The sequence below is a fragment of the Octodon degus genome, unplaced genomic scaffold (genome assembly GCF_000260255.1).
Source record: "Octodon degus isolate 3935 unplaced genomic scaffold, OctDeg1.0 scaffold00198, whole genome shotgun sequence".
Classification (NCBI taxonomy): Eukaryota; Metazoa; Chordata; class Mammalia; order Rodentia; family Octodontidae; genus Octodon; species Octodon degus.
The window spans coordinates 2491134-2513787 of NW_004524774.1; the positions used below are offsets into that span (position 1 = coordinate 2491134).

The following is a 22654-nucleotide window of genomic DNA, read 5'->3' on the forward strand; positions in this document are numbered from 1 at the left end:
ATGGAGAATTAGTTGGCAAATGATGGAATTGAAAAATTAAAACAAATATGAAGAATAACTGCAGATTTGTAGAGTTCACAAATAATAATGAATATCAAAATATTAAAGTACTAACATTTATGGGTCATTAGGAATATCATTATGCTTGCAGGGATACAGTTGTGGATATATCTGTTTTTTATAAAGTTTTTAGAGAATAAAATATAGTGAAAAAACATTAGAAGCAATACAAAATTTTACTAAACAAAATAATAGGAATTCAACAGTGGTTATTACATTGCATATTGTTATTTTCAAATTAGTTGTTCAGATTCCCAGATATAAGCATGCTAAATTGGACAAAATTATAGAAAATTGAAAAGGAGAAAGAAAAAAATTAAGCAGTAACTGCTTCTTTCAATAGACCAGCTGCAATCAGCAGTACAGTTATCCAAGCTATCCTGTGCATATACATATATATTTCTTTTTCCCTTCCTACTTTCTTTTCTCCTCTCCCTCATTCCAGTTGTTCCTTCCCTTGGAACAGTTTCTTTCCCTTTAACAGTATGCATCATACCTTTCAGATCCTATGGGAGACAATACAATGTTTACATTTGTGGGTCTGATTTATTTCACTTATGAGTATGATCTCTAGTTATATCCACTTACCTCTCAAAGCTTCTAGTTTATGGTTCTGTAGGTTGAGTAATACTCCATTATGTTAAAATATCACATCGTTTTTGCCCATTCCTCAGTTGATGGACATTTGGGCCACTTCCAAGATTTAGCTATGACAAATTACGCTGCTATAAACATAGATGCACATGTATCACTCTGGAATGATGTTTGCAGTTCTTCATGAATGTATCTTGAATGTTGTTTCTGTTTCTGAGGCCTAAATATGCAGCGGATAAAGCATATATCCTATTCTTCCTAGCTTCTCCATATATGTTTAACTGTAAATCCCTATCTTTGCTTTTTCACAGACCATCTGACATTGTCAAAAGGGGCAAAACAATAGCCAGTTAAATAACCAACATTCCTTCTTTTCTTTTTCCTTTCTCACTTTTCCAAGTCACTGGAGGATCTCTTTTCTCCATGAGAGGGAAGGGCATGGTGGGTGGTGAAACAATTATGCCACCCATTGGCCCAGGTACTTAAGTCGAACACCAACTGGCACTTGGAAGCAAATGAAAAAATAATGTAGAAATACAGTTGTAAAATTCTAGAATCTTCCCAGAATATCATCGTAGGACATAAAAACAAAATTTGAAATTTCATGTTTAGGAACATGGATGAAGACAACAAAACAAAATTTGTGTCCCTCCCTCACAAAGTAAAAAAAAAAAAAAAAGAAAAGAAAATACTTGGTTATACATTGCTTTTTAAAAACTTTTTACTTTTATAAAATGCAAAAATATTTTATAATCATATGAAAATGTCTGCCGTGCTTTTTTTTTTTTTTTGTATTTTGTACAGGGTCTCAATACACAGATCAGTCTCATAGTGATCTTCCTGTTTTCAGCCTCCCAAGCACAGAGATTACAGACTCGCACCACCAAGCCAGTCTCAGTTGCCATCTCATCACACCCCATTGGTGGAACTGGCATGGTACGCCAGGGATTGAAACCCGGTCCCTGCACCTTCCTGAAGCATGTGCCTTGTTCCACTGAGCTATCTGGCAGGCCCTTGACATGTTTCTTGATTTGAAATGGATAGTTGCTATAAAGATGCACACTTATTTGTGTCAGCATTCACTCTCTGACCATTCGCAAATCAGGTCTTCAGAAAATTATAAGCACATGAACTTCTTCCACGTAATAAATAAACAGAAGTCAAGTCCCTATACAAAAAGTGGAGTGAAGTTGCTGTTGCCCTTCTACAGTTTTACCAGAAGTTAGTGGAAGAATTGATGTCTTACACAATTTGAAAGGAAAGGATAAACACAAGAGATTCGAAAGTTGGAGTAGCAGCTTTGAATTGTTCACTGGGTACCTGCATTCCTAACATCAACAATTAAGAGTACCAGTTCTGGCTGGGGAGATAGCTCAGCAATCTGGGTGCCTACCTGGAAAGTGCAAGGACCCGAGTTCCATTCCTGGTACTACATGCCATGCTAGCCCCAGATCCCTGGGCGTGCCATGCCAGGCCCAAAACTGGGCATGGTGGTGCATACCTGTAATCCCAGTACTGGGGCTAAGATTGGAGGATCACTAACAGTTCAAGATGTGTAGTGAGACCCTGTACCAAATAAATACATAAATAAATTTTAAAATAATTTTTTTAAAAAGAGCACCAGTTCCCACATTTACACATGTTTTGCACTCAGTAGTGGACCACCATTACTCTCTTTATAAGGGGTTGAACCCAGGTCCTTGAGGATAGATATATCTCCAGTACTCTATATCCCAAGACTTGGGCCACCATTACTGCTCTATTGTATGACATTTGTTATACCTATCATACTGTACTTTTATGAGTAGTTCTAGAAATTTCACTAATAGTCAATTCATGGTCTGGGTCTATGGTGCTAAGGAATATACATATGTACATGTTTAGCCTCATGATGGAGCTCTGGAAGGCGAATTATCCCCTTCCCTGTCCTCTCCCATAGTAGGCTTATATTTGTAATTTTTATGAAGATGGTTAGATACACTATACAGTATTGTTTTCTACTGTAGTGTTCCAGTTGAAGCACATAGATAAAGAGCTGGGTCTTTCATAAAGAAGCTAGATGGTTCTTCGTGTTATTAAGAAGCAGGGTGTCAGGAAACAAATAATAGGATGACAATCTCCCATCAGTTTTTCGAAAAACTCTCATCTATTTATAACAGACTGTAACTTTTCTCTGTAACTTTTCTTTTGGAAATGGACTTCAAGTCTCTTAAATATAAATCCAGAAAGAAGTGAAAGTGATCATTTTATTAGCACATCTCATTCTTGGCTTTGGCCTCCCAAGTAGAAGCGTCTCTTTCATAGTAGGCTTAAATTGAATGCTGATATTCTTTATCAGCTTTCACCTGTGATGAGGTTTACTTTACAATGTGGTTGGCTTTACTGAGATCTTTGGCACCTGAGAGACAGATTGTGAGATTTGTACATGTTTGTACATAATCATATTGAAATTGACAGTATGTATTTGGAGCAGGGGTCAGCAATCTTTCTGTATAAAAGGCTAAGTAGTAAGTAATTTAGGCTCCACAAGGTGTAAAGTCTCTGTCACCTCTAAACATTGTCCCATAAGAGCTGCTATAAAAATGTGTTATGAATGAACCTAGATATGTTTCCAGAAAGCATAGAGGTTGAAAATTAAATTGTATGAAATTTGCACATAGCAGCAAGTATTACTGTTATTGTTTTTAAAATGATTTGACATATGAAAACTACTCAGCATGTGTGGTATACAAAAATAGGTGGTAGGGCTGGGGAAATGGCTCAGCAGTATAAATGTCTGCCTGGAAAGCACAAGGACCCAGGTTCAATCCCTGGTACTATATACTGTGGTGATCCCGCACTGAACTGGCCACCAAGTCCAGGCGTGGTGGTGCACATCTGTAATCCCAGGACTGGGGAGGCTGAGACAGGAGGATCACTACATGTCAGAGCTACATAGCGAGACCCTGTACCAAATAAATAAAAGGAACAGGTGGTAGGCTAGATTTATCCACAAGGGCTGTAGCTTGACATCAACTCAAGACTTCTTAGTTCTAATGCTGACTCTGGCATGCTTAGCTGTGTACCCTGGAACAAATTCAAATAAGTTTGCCTTAGTTTATTTACTGGGAAATGAGTTTGTACGGGAATTCAGTATAAATCTCTTAGGGCTGGCCAAATAGCTCAGTGGATTAAAGTACCTGCTTAGGCAGATGCAGGGGCCAGGAGTTCAGTTCCCTGACCTGCCATGCCAGCCCCACCCTCTGGGTGCTCTGAGACAGATTGACACTGGGCATGGTGGCGCACGCCTGTAATCCCAGGACTTGGGAGGCTGTAAATGGGAGGATCACTATGAGTCCGATCTACACAGTGAGACCATGTAGGCCCTGTAGACCATGTCCTAAAACACAAAAAAGCCCATATATATATCTTAGAATAGTGCCTCACATATTGTAAGCTCTCGAAAATTGGCAGATTTATTGATATATCTAGCTTGAAATCATGCTTGCTTTATCTCTACTGATGACAAACTTAGATTTACTTTGATAGATCATTTTTACATGAGTTAGATTTTTTAAAATATAGGTTTCTGCTTGCTTTTCCTTCACTCTAATGATCTAAGCCCTTAGTGAAAGATTGATTCTGATAAGACACAGAGTGTTGTGAAGGCTTCTTTGAAATATTAATTATTTAAACAATTTCATGTGAGATGTTTTACCAGAGGCATCAACAGTGGTTTTTCTGGTAAACATTAACATTCAGGTTTACTGGGTATTTGTTTATGTGTAGAATATACTTTTCTTCTCCACATCTTCTAGCCTATACATCACTGAGGGAAAAATGTGTAAGCATAAGCATTATATTTTAACTATCACATACTATTATACTGTGTCAATTTATGCAAAATGCCAAAACTATGTCTATTGTCAAAATGGTCCTACACCAAAATTCTGCCATTAGAAAATTATTCATTTTATTATAAATTTTGTCTTCAAAATAAAAAAGTTCATTTGTGTCAACAGGCATCTTTTTAAGATCTAAATGCATCAAAGAAAGAAAACCAGTTCACTTTTCTGACAGACTTTTATTTTATTTATTTATTTATTTATTTATTTATTTAAATGTATTTAGTTGATACAGGATCTCACTAGGCAGCTGGGACTCATAGTGATCCTCCTGTGTTCAGCCTTCCCAGCTCTGGGATTACAGACCTGCAATACCATGCCCAGACTAGTGTCTGGCTCAGCACACTCTGGGGGTTGTGCTGGCAAGGCATGTGTGCAGGAGATTGAACCACAGTCCCTGAGCTTGCCTAAGCTTGCTTAAGCAGGCGCTTTAGTCCACTGAGCTATCTCGCTGACCCCTCTGGCAGACTTTTGGAAAATGTCTATCATTTAGATAATTTGGGATGAAATAATTTCAAACTTTACCATTCATCACTTTGGGGTGGAATATCCATTTATCTTAAGACCCTCTAATATAACTTACTCCATGACAAAACTTACCTAAAATAATATCCTTAAAATGATTTAGAAAAAGTAGTAGTTACGTTAGTATTTATCTGGAATTTGGATTTATTTTTCTGTAGGAAGATGTTAATTATTTGTTTTGGCAAAGAGATGAGATTACAAAAATGAATAAATGCTCTAAGGGACATTTTCGCCTATAGTTTTAACTTTATTTGCTGAGTTTAATTTTGCTTTTTGGTGTATACTACTGTGCCAGGCTGGGATTGTAATATTTTGTTTGCTTTGTTTTACAAATTTTCAAGTATTGCATAATGTAAGTACTACACTACCCCTAGCTCATCCTGTGGTTGCTAGTAATTTCTTCTAAGCTCCTGTGTCCTCTTTTCCCTTTTCAATGTTTTCTTGTTTTGAACAAAAGCACCTGCTTGCATTGTTTTCCATAAACCCTGTACTTTCTGTTTATGCCCCCTTTCATATCATTGAAATAATATATTGCTTTTCTTAAGTACTTTCTGGCCTAAATAACTGCATAGGCTATTATCTTATTTATCACTGATTGCTTTTCCAAGGTATCATTGACTCACTTTTTGTTTGGTTGGTTTTCTTGAGCTGTACAGTGTATTACTATGTGATTCAGGCTGGCCTTGAACTCACTATGTAGTGGAGGGTGGCTTCTAACTCTAATTGTCCTGCCTCAGCCTGCTGAGTGCTAGGATTATAGGTATGTGCCAAAGCACCCAGTTTAATTGACTGGTTTTTTGTTTGTTTGTTTGTTTGGTTGGTTGGTTGGTTGTTTTTTTTGCAGTACCAGGGATTGAAGTCAGGACCCTGCACTTGCCCTGCAAGCACTTATTCTACTGAGCTGTGTCCCTGGTGTTAACTGACTGTTTTAAGCCACAGTCTAACAAATCTTCTGTGAGGCAAAGGGTTTTTAGATGCTTGTGGACAACAAGTTGCTCAATGTTTTGTTTTTCTCTACTGATGCATCATTTTTTGCCCAGTGATTTTATCTTAATTCTGACTAATTTATGGTAATATTATTCATACCCATAGATATTAAGGTCTTGCAGCACAATGTGTTATTTTCATCATATTATGGAGCCTTTAACTTAACCTTTATTATGTCCTATTGTTCTATGTTAAATTATAACAGGTATTTGTCATTCCTGGACCTTCAATTTTTTTTTTAGAGCCAAGAAAAGAAATGTTGTTTCTTATTTCTTAAAAAGCAAACAGTCTTCTAATTTTATGTTGTGTCCAGATCCCTACACCTTGCAGTATGTTCGAAATCTGTACCATGATAGATAGTGTGGAAAAGATTGAATCTAACACACTAATTTTTCTTGAACTCCAGTTGTCACTGCTTTCTTATGCCGTCAACTTCAATTTACTACTGCTGATGACCTTGCTCACAAACCAATTTTACTTTTCTATTTAGTCTCTTACCAATAACGCCAAAATTAACTATCCCACTTCACCCAGGGTTATATACAAAATAACATTTGTCACTTTCAAATTAAATTGTAGTTTTTGTATAATTGATTTCTCTCTCATCCTGGTCCATTTTGCTTACTACTCTGAGGTTAATCTTAAACACTGCCTTTATCATGCTACTGTCATGCTGAAGAGCAAAGTTCATACTTTGATAATACAAGTCCCTTTGGATTTTCGCTCCCATTTTTTCTATCTTGCTATAACCCTTGTTATCTTTCCACTGTGCTTCTTCCTTCCTGGTTTACCAAGCATGCTATAACTTTGTATTTCAAGTGACTATGCTGGTTCAAGATGAACTTGACTTTTTTATTCTTCTTTTTATAATTTTATTGAGAAACAAATATCAATGAGACAGTTTCACAACTGATTACTGGCATATTTTCATTAATTAACACATTGCATATTGTTGTCTTAGTGGTTATTCATTGTACAAGATGCAGACATGATATCCTGTCTGCAAACACTTTTAGAACAAATCTCTCTATTCATTGAATTAAGATAATGCAGCTGTATATCTATTCTAACTATTTTGAGAATACATATACAAAAGGGTCGTTCATTTCTTTTTTTGCTCCGAATGCCTTCAGGGCATGATTGGCTGGCTTGAGTCGTGGGGATTGAACCACAGCAACCTGAACCTGATGGCATTGTTGAAGCAGCCACTTAAAGAACTGAGCTAAGGGGCAGGCCCCCGGGTCATTCATTTCTATTTCACTTTTTTGGTTAATTTTGTCAGAGAAGGGCATTCCATTGTTATTTAAATATTATAGCAGTTAATTGGTAGGATTCTCACCATGACTAACTATATATGCTGATACCTATGAACTAAGCAACTGCACTGAAGATAGCAGTGTGTAATACAAGAGTAATGCTTGGAATTCCATGTCATTCTGGTCTTCTAAATACATACTGCTTGTCATGACATACCAATTATTGCCATACTATCTCTCATGTAAATGTTTGGTTTTCTAAAGGGCAATAAATTATTCTCTTAATATTGTATGATATAAATGGGCCAAACTAATATAAGATGATAAAAATCACACAGAAGTTGCCTGAGTCACGGGAGGAAGGTGGGAGCTGTGATGGAAATGTTTAATATCTTGATTTTAGTGATAATTACATGAGTATTTTCATTTGTCAAAATTTTTCAAACTACACACTTAAAATCTTTCTGTTGCAATACTTGTAAATCTTTAGACAAGCATAAAGGGAGTGCTTATGCATTCATGAATATGTACTGGGAGTTTAAAAAAATCTAGATTGTAGTGTCTTTATTATTGTGGTTTTTTTTTGTTATATATCTGTGTCACTTAAATGGAATTATAAAGAAAGTGCTACAGAAATATAATGATTTGAGATTCTTAAGTTCAATTAACGACATGAAATCTTGACTAATTCCTGGAACCCATATAGAATATACAATAGTTACATTTTTTCAATTAGTATGTGAAAATATTGTCTCATATGGAAGGGGCCTAACCTAAAGTAATAAGTCTTTTGCCCTTTTGAGTCACTTAACATTAATTTTTGATAGAAGTTTTCTCAAACATTGAACAACCCAATCCTTGTAGAAATCTTTAATTGTACAAAACCGAAAACCCAAGGAGGCACTAATAGTGACATAAAGCAATGTGAACAGGTTGTTAGGTTTTAGTTTAGTTATCTGGTCTTTGTTTTGCTTTTATACAGTGCAGTAGTAGATTTTAGATTTCCAATTAAGAACCAGAAATGCTCCAAAATCTCCAACTTTTGGTAAAGATTTTGGGTTTTGGAGTTAGAGATCCTCTACTGGTACTCAATTCAAATTTTCTGAAATCTGACACATTTCACATACAGGATGCTCATGCTCTGTTAGCTTTAATTTAGCAGTTATGAATAATTAAAGAATTGAAGTGAGGTGTTTGGTCATGGAAGGATCCTTCAATGAGGTACTTAAGTTCCTAGATGAAGAAGGATTATTCTGATTAATAATGGTTGATTGAAAAGGGAGGATAGCAGAGAACATTAAAACTATAAAGGCTGAGAGATTTTTCCCTGCTTGGATATTAGCTCTCCAAAGTTTTTTTGATGTTGGCAAAAGGCATGAGACTTCTGTGTCAAAAACACATAACTCTGTACTCATTATACAGCAAACATTATGAGCTTCATGTTTATCTGATTTTTCCATCCCCCCACCAGTTCTCCTGAGATGACGCCACAGTGTGCCTAGGTGGGTGCTATGCACACAGCGAGTTTGCATAGCTGCTGAAAAAAAGCCCCATGTTTAGCAAACTTGAATCATTTATAATACACTAAAAGCAAACCTGCATGATGTTTGGCCTGGGGGAAGATATAATCTGTCTTCAAAACCGACAAACCTATCATTTTCCCTGGATGGAGGTACTATGTCATCCAAGATTGTTTGCTATAAAAAATTCCTTTAAAATATACACTGGAACAAAGGCCATCAGTCCCCCTGTTGCTAAGATGTACAGAAATATGAAAAATCCATAGATAATTTTCTCTACATAAGTATGTGTTAGCCATCAGTGAAGAGTCTTGCACAGATGGATACTAGAGATAATTAATTTACTTTGTGCTAATTTAAATCTATAGCATCTCTATACTTTTTCAGTGGAAATTAAGTAAACACAATACTGGTAAATGTTGATGCTGAAAATTGAGATCAGCAGGCATTCAGCATCTACTGAATGATAAATACTGTGGGAAACATGAGAGAGAAAATATAACCTATGCTTTTTACCTGATGATAAGCAGATCACACAGAGCTTACAAGACTACATGCATCCTAACTCATCAGTACTCTCTGGGACTAATTTTGACATGAATGTTTATAAAGTAGATCTGAATTGTTACTTTTCAGCCATGCCCATATATTGTTATTTTAGTGGCTAAAAAATTTGCTAAATTTCTTCTTTGATATTCTTTCACACAGTGAATGATATCAGATAATAGATATTACAGTTTGTAAGAAAGTGTGTATTTTCTGTATGTGCCCAATATTTTTTTTCATTATGAAATCCCTTTAAAAGGCTTTATTCTTGTCTTTAAACTTGGGCAAAAAAAGCAATTCAGTACTAATTACATCCAGGAATTCATGGTTTTGTGAATTTAAGAATTGCAAGTGAACTGTCAACCTAATACAATTAAATCACAGACAAAATTTCACTAAAATTCATTCAAAATTAAGGATAACATTTTTCAGGTGAACATGTTGGCTTCTACTTAGTCTTAGGAAGAAGCACTGAAATAAAATTGCTCCTAGGAATATATTCATAAAACTTTGAAACTAAACGCTTTCTTTTTAGCAGAACCATTTCACATAAGCATTCTCAAGAGCCAAATGACATGTAAGAATATTGGGTTTTGGAAAGACAGGAAGAGAAAAAAATCTTAAACACTACAGTGGTTTGTGGGCCTCCTGAATATGTATCTATATCTAGATATTTATATAGATATAATTTTGACAGTGGGTGAGAGGAAAAATGTGTGAAAGGATCCCAAGAATGAAGCATTGCAAAAACAAAATACAAAGACAAAAAGCAATATAATGGAAAAAAGAATGAGAAACACTGTTTTGCATTGTAATATTTTAATGAATATTGTCACATGGCGCTTGTTAGATTAAGCAAAGGGATTTATTTTTAACTTATCTCTACTTTGTCATATTTTCCTTCATTTTTGTTTAATCTCAATATTAATGATAGATCCAAATTTTAATGTCATACAGTAAAATTGTTCACTTTACATTTAATTATGTAAACTATATTTAAATTCTTTAAATATATACTGTTTTATATTCTGCTCTGTTCACTTGGAGTGCATATATTCAGTTTTTTATACACTTTTACAATTACCATTTTTATGAGGCCACATGAAATGTACTTGTTCTCTTGTTTTCTCTTGCTGCACTACTACAGCTCTGAAAATTTTTCAGTATAGCTTTGCAGCTTTGCTTTTCCTGACTACTTGGTAAAAACAAGGATTTTCCAGAGGGGTGGGAAGATTAGAGAAATTTTGCTCAAACGAGGTGGATTTCAGTTAGGAGAAAGACACACAAGAGGTCTATTGCACGTCATAGTGACTACAGTTTTTAGTAACATATTATAATACTTGAAAATTGTTAAGAATATAGATTTGAGGTCTTTTAACCACAAAATAATTTTAGGTATGTGCTGAATTTCTAATGTTAAATTAATGATTTAGCCATTTTATAATGTATATATGTATCAAAACATTGTATACCATAAATGTATATAATTTTTACTTTTATTTGTGGTATGCATTGCATGTCTATTAGACAGTGCTGGCTTTAAATCCATATAATGGTATTATGATCCAGCTACCACAGCCTTGCTCATTTCAACTTTTTTTAGTTATCTCAGAAATAAGGCAATCTTGGTTTTGGGCATGTAGCTTAGTGGTAGAACACTTTCCTAGTGAGCTCAAGGCCCTGGACTCATCACAAGCAGCACAAAGGTAAAACAGGAGACTGATCTTAACTGACTGGGAGCCCCTCCACACATCAGCTGTATGACGCTAAAGTTTCAGTATCCCTAGCTGAAAAGATACAACAAATGTAAAGCATGCACTGCCTAAAGTTTAATTCTCCCTGTTGCACTGTACCTGTGCCCATCACTTTCAATCCCTTTTTTCTTCCTTTGAAAAAAGTAAGGCTGGGCATATAGCTCAGTGTCACAGTGCCTAGCTCATAAGCATGAGGTCCTGAGTTTGATTCCTGCCCCCCCCCAAATGAAAAGTAAAAAGGAATATAAATGCAACCTGAAGTAAAACAGACACAGAAGCTTAAGTACAGGATGGCTGAGTCATATGAAAAGTCTAAAGTATAAACAAAGACAAAATAAAGACAAATATGATGAAGTAGGAAGATAGATGGAATGGGAACCAAGAGATGGGAGAGCATGGAAAGAACTGAGCTGTGTTGTATACCTCTACCAACTACTCTCAATCAGTATAAATGTGTCACAAACATGAGCTAGAAAATGAAATGCAAATGTGGGAAGGGGCTATGGACACAGAGACAGGGTGGATGTAGGGGAAGAGAAGAGGAATAAAAGGAATTAAGCTATTCTAAGTTCATGTAGCAAATGAACAAGCATAAATACATAACAAGCAGGTGACTAGTGATTGTTGTCTTTCAGATGTGTCAGCGACCTTGCTATTACATGCACAATCCTCTTTCACTGTTCAGTCACTGCAGCTGTCTTTCCTTTAATATTCATCTGATTCTGTACTGGAGAATGTCTGTATTTCCCTTCAGCTTTATTGAGTATCCTGTCCTAGAGAGTTTGTTTTTAAAAGAATAAGTTTTTATGATACTGAAAAGTCTCAAGTCAAGTGAAGAGCATAATCAAAAACGTGTTTGCTTGTTCTTGACTATAGGAGAGTTAATTGTTTAGACAAAGTAGGATTTAAATTTAACCTAGCATTAACTGCTAGCAGAGACAATGTCTTCTCTCACTCCTCCCTTTTGAACCCTCTTGCATAGAAATGTCTTCATCCCCAGACCCACACGTTTACCTATAGCTCAAAACAGAGAACGTCTTTAGGGTTCCTATTTAACACTTAGGCCAGTTGGTATAAAAACACTCAATTCCCTGTGGATCAGCCACAGCTTAATAGAGTTTCTAGTAATTGACACCTTGAGATAAATGCTCTAATAAATCTTAAAAATGTGTTTTATAGCCAGAGCTGTCAAAGATAAGAGTAAGAGGAAATGTTTTCAGTGCTATTTCTTAGTAACTTCCATGAACGTTTTTTGAGTACTCTGTTCCTGGCTTCCTAGCATTTTTATCTTCAGCACAAGAAAAGTTTAAGCATACAACAGTGTTCTAAAAAGGAAATGAGACATGGCTGATATCACTCAAAAGTAAAATGTAGCCTTTCAGATGATGTGGTCATCTTTTCTTTATATAATGGCAGCATTTCAGAAAAGAGTAAAGGGTGTGGAATAGGTAAGAAATGAATGTAAATGTATCTTGCAAATAGTGTCATTTTAGATAATTTCAAATGATGGTGGAATGCTGAAGGTATTAGTACAATCACTGTTTAACCTTGTGTGACTCTGCTTCATCAAATCACGCCTTCCACGTTGATTGCATTAAGCTGAGTCAGTGGGTTTTTTGCTTGAGAATATCTCATAAGAATCTTAACAGGAAAGCAGCAGTAGCTCATCGGCTCCTGTTTATTTGCATACTGAGCATGTCATCAATAATACAAAAGACAAAGTCTTTTAATGGAGAGAACAGTGGGATTGCTGTGAATGTTGCTTAATGGTGTGTAATAAGCCAAGTAGTCTGTGATGCCAAAAACTGACAGAGTCTTTTATGTTAAAACAGAGGTATGTCCTTAATTTAAGATTATTATGTAAATCTGACAGGAGTGTTTTTCTTTATTTTTCTGCTGCTGCACTTTAATTGCTCCAAGATTCATTCTTTTTTTTTCTCTTCTAGAAGGTGATGAAACTGGCGTGATGGATAATCTCCTAGAAGCCCTACAGTCCGGTGCAGCCTTCCGAGACCGAAGAAAGCGGATTCCACGGAATCCAGGTAATATTCATTCTATCTCATATGGTCTTATAAAATGATAATTTTCAGAGCCAAGAACCACCCACATTAAAAAAAAAGAAAGATGAAAAAAATCATTCACATGAAGACTTTAACAGTTGCTTGCAGTTTGTGTATGAAATTTCAGCAGGCTTCTATATGTATACAATGATCGCAAGTTTGAGTATGGTTAAGTATATCTTCAAATAAAAGTATACTTGCAAAATAAATCAGATAGATTCACATTGTTCTTACTTTTATTTTTTATTTTTTTTAATTTTTTTTTAATTTTATTTATTTATTTATTGTGTGTTTGTGTGTGTGTGTGTGTGTGGCCAGCTCTGCCCACCAGGGTGTGGGGCTGGCTGGCATGTGGTGCTGGGGGATTGAACCGCGGTCCCTGTGCTTTGCTTGGCTTAGCTTGTTCTAAGTAGGTGCTTTAGACCACTGAGCCATCTCACCAGCCCCTTACTTTTATTTTTGGAGACTGTCTCTTGCTATGTAGATCAGGCTGCCCTTGCCTTCACTGTATAGCCCAGGCCACTCTTGAATTCATGGTGGTATTCCCCTGGCCTCCCAAGTGCTGGGATTATAGGGATGCACCACCACCCCCTGCTACTATTAAATATTTCAGTTGTTATTATATAATCAAGTCTTTTCAGTGAAAAGCAGTTTAAACTCATAAATGAAATTATGTCATTAAAAATAATTGATCCAAACACTGTCAAATTCATATTATTCTGTGTGATGAAGTTATGTATCATTTCTAGTTTTTTTCTTTAATATTACTATTGTATAGTCTCTCCCTTTATTTATTTATTTATTTATTATTTATTTATTTATTTATGGCCAACTCAGCCTGCCCTGCTGGTGGGGCTGATGTGGTATGTGGTGTCTGGGATCAAACTGTAATCCCTGCTCCTGCCTAAGCTTGCCTAAGCAGGTGCTTTAGACCACTGAGCTATCTCACTGGCCCTATTCTGTAGTCTCTAAAAATTGAAAACAATAACTGGCCCCAAGTATGTAACATTCCTCAGGCAAGGAAACTGAGACATGCCTCTTTCCAGAGACCATTTTGGTTTTTCAATGCAAACTATTGTCCGTTAGCCATTTCATAAAAGGAGATTTCCCTGTAACCCAAGATTCTCCAAAATCACAAAGCATTAGAATGCATTTTTATGTGGGTCTTCACAACACACAACATAACACTATGAAAACTTGTCTCAGGTAGGGAACACTTCTCACTTAGGTGGAACTAGAAAATTGTTCTCCTTATTCGTACATAGCCTATATTTGAGATAAATAATATTGTTTCTCAATATTATCCAACTGAGATTAACTGTCCACCTTTTCCTCATTACATTTTGTATTTTCAGAGCCTATCTTTCATAAAGTACAGAATAAAATTAGGTATACTAATTTTAAAATTTGTCTTCATGTGCACTCTATGTAAAACTCTATGCACATGTAAATGAAAAAAACCCAACATTATTAGCAAATATAGAAACTCAATTTAAATCACAAAGATTTGACTGAATAGCCTATACTTCAAAAATGTTCTGTATGTGGGCTCGAAGTTATCTTACATTACTAAAATGGCAATTAGTATTTCTTGACATTGTTCAAATTCAATAAAGCAACTAGATAAATGGGATCCAGTATAGTGGTTCAGGAAAGCTTTTAGTAGTAGTGAAATTCACAGCACAAACCAAAATCAGTTTTGTTCATCTTTCTAATATTTGGGTGAATCCTGATAGGTAATGGGCAATATTCTACCTCTGTCCTTCATGATGGTCTGTAGAGATTAGCCTTCAAGTCATTTTGGTTTTTAGGAGAGAATTGTCTTTTTTATAGACTACTCTATATGTACATGAGGATGTTGATGATGCCCTACAAAAAAAGACTGGAGATTAGATCATCAAAATATTTGTATATTCATAATAATTTTTAAAAGTAATAGGTGCAGATATATGCTTACAACTTTTAAAGAAAATCAAAATCTTTGCTCCTTTTACTTGAACTATCAGAAAAAGAATAGTGAAATATTAACTAAAATCCTCTTTATAGAAATTCAGCTCTGTGTTAAGCAGTTGATAGCTAAAAACACTTTTCCGTGCCATAAAAGAACTACCATCATTGTTCTACACTTTTTATTTTAAAAATAGACATTTGCTAAGGCCCCTGACTGATAAGTCTCACACCTCATAGTCTTTCTAGAAAGACTATATTGGGAGGAAACATTCCATGGGGATTTTGTGAGTTTCATACTCAAAGGAAAAGAGTGTTGTCAACTGTGAAACACCAAGAATATACTCCAAACTGCATAAATTTAGAGCACTAATTCCAAATCATCTAAATTGGGATCTCTTCTAATTTATAGTCTGCTTAGCTATAGCAGTCATTCTAAATAAGAACCGGAGCAAGAATCCAGAAAATAATAGCAGAGGTAAAAAGAAGCTAGCAGGCAAACAATGGCAATAAGTGGTCTGGTACCTGGTACATAAGCAGAAAAGCTGGAAGTGACAAAGAGTCAAGAGCAGGCACAGTTTCCTGATTTGCCAAAAACCTTCTAGAAAAAGCATAGCCATGGTCTTTTGCAGAATTTTTTCCCTTTTTCTTAGCTCTTCTAACTAGATCGTTGTTTTCCTGTGGGTGCCCTGTTATTTGTACTTTCTTACTTACCCAATTTACTTCCTTCCCAAGATCTCCTTAATTTGGGTGTGTTACACTTACCCTGTTCAATGCTGGAATTCTTGCTGTTTATAATATCCTCCACTCCAACATGATGGAATAAAAGCAAAAAAGTAAAATAATAAAGAATGCCATTTTCCCAAGGAAAGGAAATAGCCCCCCAAAAATCTCAAATCAGAAGTGATCAAAAAACAGCAAAGATGTATTTCTTGTCAGTTGTTTACAAGAAGAAATGACTGTAAAATATCGAGCACTGTCATTGATTTGCTAATTGTACTATTTTGAACCTGATATTTAAACAAAATGAGGAGTTGGTATTTTTCATTAAAAATCACAATGTTGATAAATGATACAATTAGTTGCTTAAATTACAAGTCTTTCATATTATGTGTATAACGTGCCCAAGAGCATGACATTTGTTAATTCAGAATGAGCTCTCAATTATTCTGAACTATTAAGCTGAGTGTACTGTTTCATTAAAAGTACCACAAGACATTTCAAAAGATACTATCAAATCAGGAGTGATCTTAAAAATATTAATAACTCATATAATGTAGTTTTCAGTGAATCTCAATTGTATAGCCAGTGAACAGTGATACGAGTTGTACTAATATATACTGGCAGAATATTAATTCAGGTCGTAGGTTTTACTGGTGTCAAACACAGATTAAGAAATGAACTAAATGTTCATTAATTTATTATACATCTATGAAAAGGTACTGTGCTAGACATGATAAAAGATGCAAAAATAATTAAGATAAGATTTTTCTTATTTATAAAACCTTTGTGTTCTGTAAGAATGAGAGTCCCAAAAGATTACAGAATAAGGCAGAAGATAATAGCTGTCAAATAAGGTATTAATACAATATTATTTAAGTTCAGAGGAGGGAGCAAACATGCCTATATGGCTTCTCGGATGCATCCAAAAGATAATCATGGTGAACTGGAATTTTCAGGGTGGGAAGGGATTTCATTAGTAGCATTCTTGTCAAATGAAATGTCATAAAGAAAAGTGCAGAGGCAAGCAAGCACAAAGCATTTTTTGGCAATGTCAAATAATGCTGCCAGGAAGCAAATACACTATATAAAGTGTAAAAATATGAACATATTTCTAGGAAAATGAGTGGGCACCACATTATGAAGTGCCAAAATGAGAAGCTAATGTATTAGAATATGAATCTTTAGGCAATGCAAATGTAATGAAGGTTTTCTTGTTTTTTGGGAGTTTTTTTTCACTACCTACTATATAACTTACTTTTTATTCAAAGTACCTTGCACTCATGATGGATGCTTTTTGGGTTTTGCCACACACTGTACTATTAGAGGTTAAGTTACTTTATACCTGCAAGTTGTCCCACACAAAAACAGTGACTAGAGAAAGATGACATATCTCATGAATTAAGTGTTGTCTTTAATTGAAAAGCTAACGAACTGTCTAGTTACATTTCTCCCCCAAACCACAAACTCAGTAGTTACTGAGTCTCTAGGCAACATATTCAAAGCTGCGATTAAAAATTTAAAAACAAATCAAACAAGTCCTCAGGTGCAAGTAAGAGAGTCCTGCTGCATAGAGACTAATCTATACCAGTGGTACTGCTGGACTCTAGGAGGCTGGAAGACATTCTAAACAACCTCACTTGGAACAGTTACTACAAGTAGCCTTTTTCTAGTTTCCATCTTCTGGGTAAAGATAGTATTTTGTTAATTCTATTGCAGAAAACTTTTGCAAGTTGTTTTATTTACAATTCCAACTTTGAAAAGCTCACTAAAGTTAACTGGACAATAACTTATGAAGAAATCACTTTACAAAAAGAGGGAAAGCTGAAAATGTCAACTTTAAACAGAGAACCCACAGTTCAGTTTTATTCAGAGTAAAGAAAACCAGCAACTTTTGCTCAGACTACAAGAAATCCAGCCATTTATTTGGAAACTGTAACTCAAAGTACATATGCAATGAGAACAATTTTTTGGGTTGTTTTTGAGTTTCGTTTCTTGAATTAGGTTTTTGCAACATAGAACAGGACAGATTTCTACTTGCTGTGCAGTGCAGGCTGGCCTCAAATTTGCCATACTCCTGCCTCAGCTTCCCAACTGCTAGGATTATAGGCTTAATTAAGATTTTTAAGCAATAGAAATATGGTCAAAGATATGGGTTAGGAAACTTAAAATACATGAATGTAAATAATGAGCTGAATCTCTTGTCACTTTCTTAGTCAAAGGAGATAACTTAGGGAGAAAGGAATCACCTGGAGTCAAAATTAGCCCTAGGTGCAAAGCACAGTTGGACAAAGAACAGATGGACAAGGAGGAAAATCTGGATATTTGTCCTGAGAACAAAGGGAGAAGGAAGTCTGAAGAAGGCAAGAAAGGCAGACGTTTTCAGCAATGACATATTCTGTAATAGAAACAAAAAGGATAAAAGTGTCATTTGGGAATTTCCTAGTGACTTAAGAAACATTCTTTCCATACTGTAATAAATGATATGCCTTTCTTCTAGTTTCTTTTAGATTTTGGGGAATAGCCTTTCAATATTTTTTTATTTTAAAGTCGATTTATTAAACAGGTACATACAAAATGAAGATTATATATATTTTCCATAATTTTATTGAGAAACAAATAGCAATGAGACAGTTTCAAACCAAATTGGTAGGACAGCTTCAATAATTAACACATTGCATACATTCTTCCTAGTGGTTAATTGCTGTACAAGATGTGGACATGATATCCTATTTACAAACACCACTACAACAAATCCCTCTATTCATTAAGAGAATGGAACTATATATCTATCCTAACCACTTTGAATACACAGATATAAAATGGACATTCATCTGTATCCCCTTTCTTTTGTTAAGTTCCATTATTTGAATATTATAGATCTGTTAACTCAGCAAAATATTCTAAAACAGTCCAGTATCCCATAATAGTATTGGGTCTTCCGCTTGACTGGCAAAGTCAGAAATTGTTGACCTGAGTCCCCTACAGCTCAACATAACACCATGACTTTACTTCTTATATTTCATTTTTATACTTTTCTGCTGGATGGTTAAGACCAAGGTAAAACAGGACCTATGCAACAAGAGTTGTAGCTTTTGGGTCTGATAAGGTCAGTGAAATCCCCTCAGGATTTATCCTGAGATCGTGAACCTCAGATTGTAGAACCTTTGTCAGTGTCAGCCATGTCTATGGGACATGGCCATTGCTTGGCCAATGTGCTCTCTGTGAAAGCCTGAGAGAATGTTTTCTCTCCATGTGACTCTCCTTAGGCACACTCTACATCATTGATATCTTTCCTCTTTGGCTCCATAATCTCCTTGATCAGAAAATTTGGGAAACTACCGAGTTACATGATGTTATAGTACAAGTTCTCATATGTCCTGAGTCTTAATTGACCTTGGAAGGCTAGGGCCAAAATGTTGGCTTTCCTTGCTTCCCTCCTTTTTCTCTAATTTTGGTCTGTAAACTTAGGTTGTTAACCCTCCAGAAGAGAAGCTTTTTGTTATTACCATACAACCTACAACCTTTCAATATTGTATGTAGCCAAAATGCACAAGCTGTGTAGTAAGATGTTGAAGCTGTAGGAAAATACTTTTATTCAGTGCCTCCTTGGTGCCTTAGTGGTTTCAATACTGAAATTGGAATCCTTTATGGCATTGGTTCTCACACTAGAATCATTTTTAACAAAGACATCTACTACTTATCTCTGAATCAAAAGAGCTGGAATCTGGTTAGTGGTATACTTTACTATGCCACAAAAAAATGAAAATACCAATATATGGAGCTAGTTTGGAAGCTAGAGTACACAAAAGAGCATTAAGAGGTTGATTATGAATGTATGGAGAGAATAAAATTAGTGTGATACTCCAAAAGCCAAAAGAGTACAACTTGTCAAAGGTGCTTGCAAAAAGCAAATAATACCATCATATGTGTGAGAATACCGATAATATAAGGATTAATATGACCCATTGGATTTATCTATCTGAACTCTATTAGTGTCCTTAGCAAAAACAGTTTAAGAGAGTGTATTGGTGGTAGAGGCTTGGGGATAAGGACACAGGGGAAGATACATGTCAGATTGAATTGAATTCTAAAATGTCAATTTTTAAAAGCATTTAGTCTTTTCATCACTTTATAGGATTTTATGATGAAACATATACCTGCATTAGTTATATAATGTTTATTTTTTCATTTTTAATGAAAATTAAATTTTACTTTTGAAACAATTATACACATATATAGATTTCTAAGATTTAGGTTTACATTAAAAATCTAGAAACAGAAGATCACTATGTAGTCTATGTTTCATCATTCTTTGACAACTAGAAAAGAAATGGGACACAGACCATTCATGTCCTATTTGTATGCAGAATTGGTCTAAGCAAGCACTGATGATTTTCTCTATAGGAATTTTAATCATTTTTTGCTTGTCTGTTCCCCTAATGCAATACAATCAGCTCTGTTGCACATTTCTTCATTGATGATCTCTATAGGACAGTAGGAGATAAAGTCAATCCCAATTTCTTTTTATGAGAGCATGAATATAGCACACTTTCTTTCAATATTATAATATGGGAGAAGGTAGGACAAGCAATTTTATGTGGTGATAACTTTCTCTTTTAAGTCCATGTCAGCAATTCACAGACATGCTAATATTGGGAGCTAAGCACACACAACCATCTGCTTATTCACAATACTTTAATTCAGGAATAAGTGATGGGGAAACTATAGGTCAAGCACATGATATCAATCTACTGTGAGACAACCTACAAGGCATTCATCCTACTGTTTTAGGCACCTCAAATACCCTAGAAAATGCAATATTTTTATAAGTAAAGGGAAATAATGTTTCTATTTGATGTTTGATTATGATTTCATTTCTTTCATATGAGCTCATTGATATATTCATATTTTCCTAATCATGGTTTAAGGAATTGTAAGATGTGCTTCTGCTCCTCTCAGAATTCAGTCTACTGGCCTAGAGGCCAAAGGCAGCCAGATACACATACATATAAATGAACATACCTCCTACTTCGCAATTTTTGTTACAACTTTGTACAAACCTTTCAAACTTGCTCCTGGTAGGCCTATCCTACTGCCTATTAAAATGACAGGGTGCAAGGTGAAGAGACAAAGAAAGCAAGAAGAGAGTGAGCATTTTCTCTGGTTATTCATTTCTATCTTTTCCATTTCTTAAAATGTACACCAGATACTTTTAACCAAACACAGTGCCTCGCCTCTTCCAGGAAATTCTTTAAAGTTATGCTCATTGTCACCTCTGCTAATGATATATATGATAGAAAGTGTTAAAATAGCTCCGGAATTATAATTGTATTTTACTATCTAAAAAATCAAGATTTACTGAAATTCTAGCATGCAATTAGAACCATACATGCTCTTGGTAATGGTTTGGTGAATACTTTACAATTTTCAGAAAATGTTGAATGTACAACAAAGCTTTTTTGGGTATATTCTACCTAAACCACCTCTGAAGTTTGAGATATGAAGGATGAAGAAAATAAAAATTTGATTCTATGCCACTGTACCTGGGATTCCATTAAAGCTGAATTTATTTGATGGACAAACTCAAATGTCCTACGTATGTTACCTTCACGTGTCCTTTCCACTCAGTAATGTTTAGGCTTGACAAGGAAAGAAAAATTCCAACTTTGTACAAAAAAGCTAGATATAATTATATGTCATTATTTTTAATCTTAGTCCATTGTGCTTGCATTTGACTGCTATCTCTTTATCACTCTTAAGAAACCATAGTTTGTTCCACTTCATCCTAGCTAGATAAAGGACACAATTCCTATACATTACCAGTGAAATGAAGGAAAAATAGAATGACAATTATAGACTCTTGTTTCAGCTTCACACATCTTCCCATCAAAAGATGCTCTTTAATAGTATCCCCTGAAAGACAGAAGAAAAGAGACTTCAATGAATCTTTCTAGATTAACATTAAGTAATTAATTGCTTTTCCAAATTTCTCACTGAGTTACTCAGGGTTTGAAAAGATCCTTCTGAAGTTTAAGGGGTTTTGTCCAGTATGAACGAAGGAGCATTCTAAGGATTTAAACTGTTAGTTTTGAAGAACTTCTGGAATCCAGGGGGGTATATTCTCTTTCCACTTGGGAAGGTTTACCTTGAAATTTTAGGTTTACTGGCTTGTACTATTGTTTGTCTAACATAGGTTAGTATACTGTAAGAAATACTGTACTCTCTGGGAAGTGAACAAGGAATATTATTTCATACATTATTTACAATTCTGCAGTTATTTCAGAAAGTCAGTGTATATTCTGGACACAAAGAAATGAAAAAGACAAAAACAAGAATATGATTTTCACATGGATATTTAAATTGTCAATGTTCTTGCACATGCAATCTCTCCTTACTACACATTTATAAAATCTTTTAGAGCTTTAGCAGCTAAATAATTATTAATCAAAAGTATACATGTCTGTCTTGTTTCATCATAATCTGTTAGATTATCATCAAATATATGAAGCTTGCCTGAGTAAACAGTATGATTTTGTGTGGATATTCCAGTTTTTCATTTATATTTGTATTATCATCTTATATACATCAGTGCACTTGTATGACAGAGATAATGAAAAATATTGGCACTTTATACATGATATTTGCATATTTAACTGTTATATCAATAGATAGAATTAAACATAAACATTGAAATGAAAGGCAGTGGGGGATCGGGGAGATGGCTCAGTAGAATAAGCACTCCCCTGGCAAGTGCACAGGTCTGAGTTCAATACCCGGTTCCTCAAAAAAAAAAAAAAA

The 22654-nt window shown here is 35.0% G+C and overlaps 1 protein-coding gene across 4 annotated transcripts in view; it reads left to right on the top strand.

The window, feature by feature from the left end:
- Diaph2 (diaphanous related formin 2) overlaps positions 1 to 22654 on the top strand; it is an 890957-nt gene that overhangs the window by 718025 nt on the left and 150278 nt on the right. For 3 of the 4 annotated variants that reach the window (XM_023704632.1, XM_004644436.2, XM_023704634.1), the window contains one exon: positions 13073 to 13168. In XM_023704632.1, coding sequence (XP_023560400.1) covers positions 13073 to 13168 — 96 coding nt within the window. The remainder of the gene's footprint in view (positions 1 to 13072; positions 13169 to 22654) is intronic. The other variant, XM_023704633.1, reaches the window with a different exon arrangement.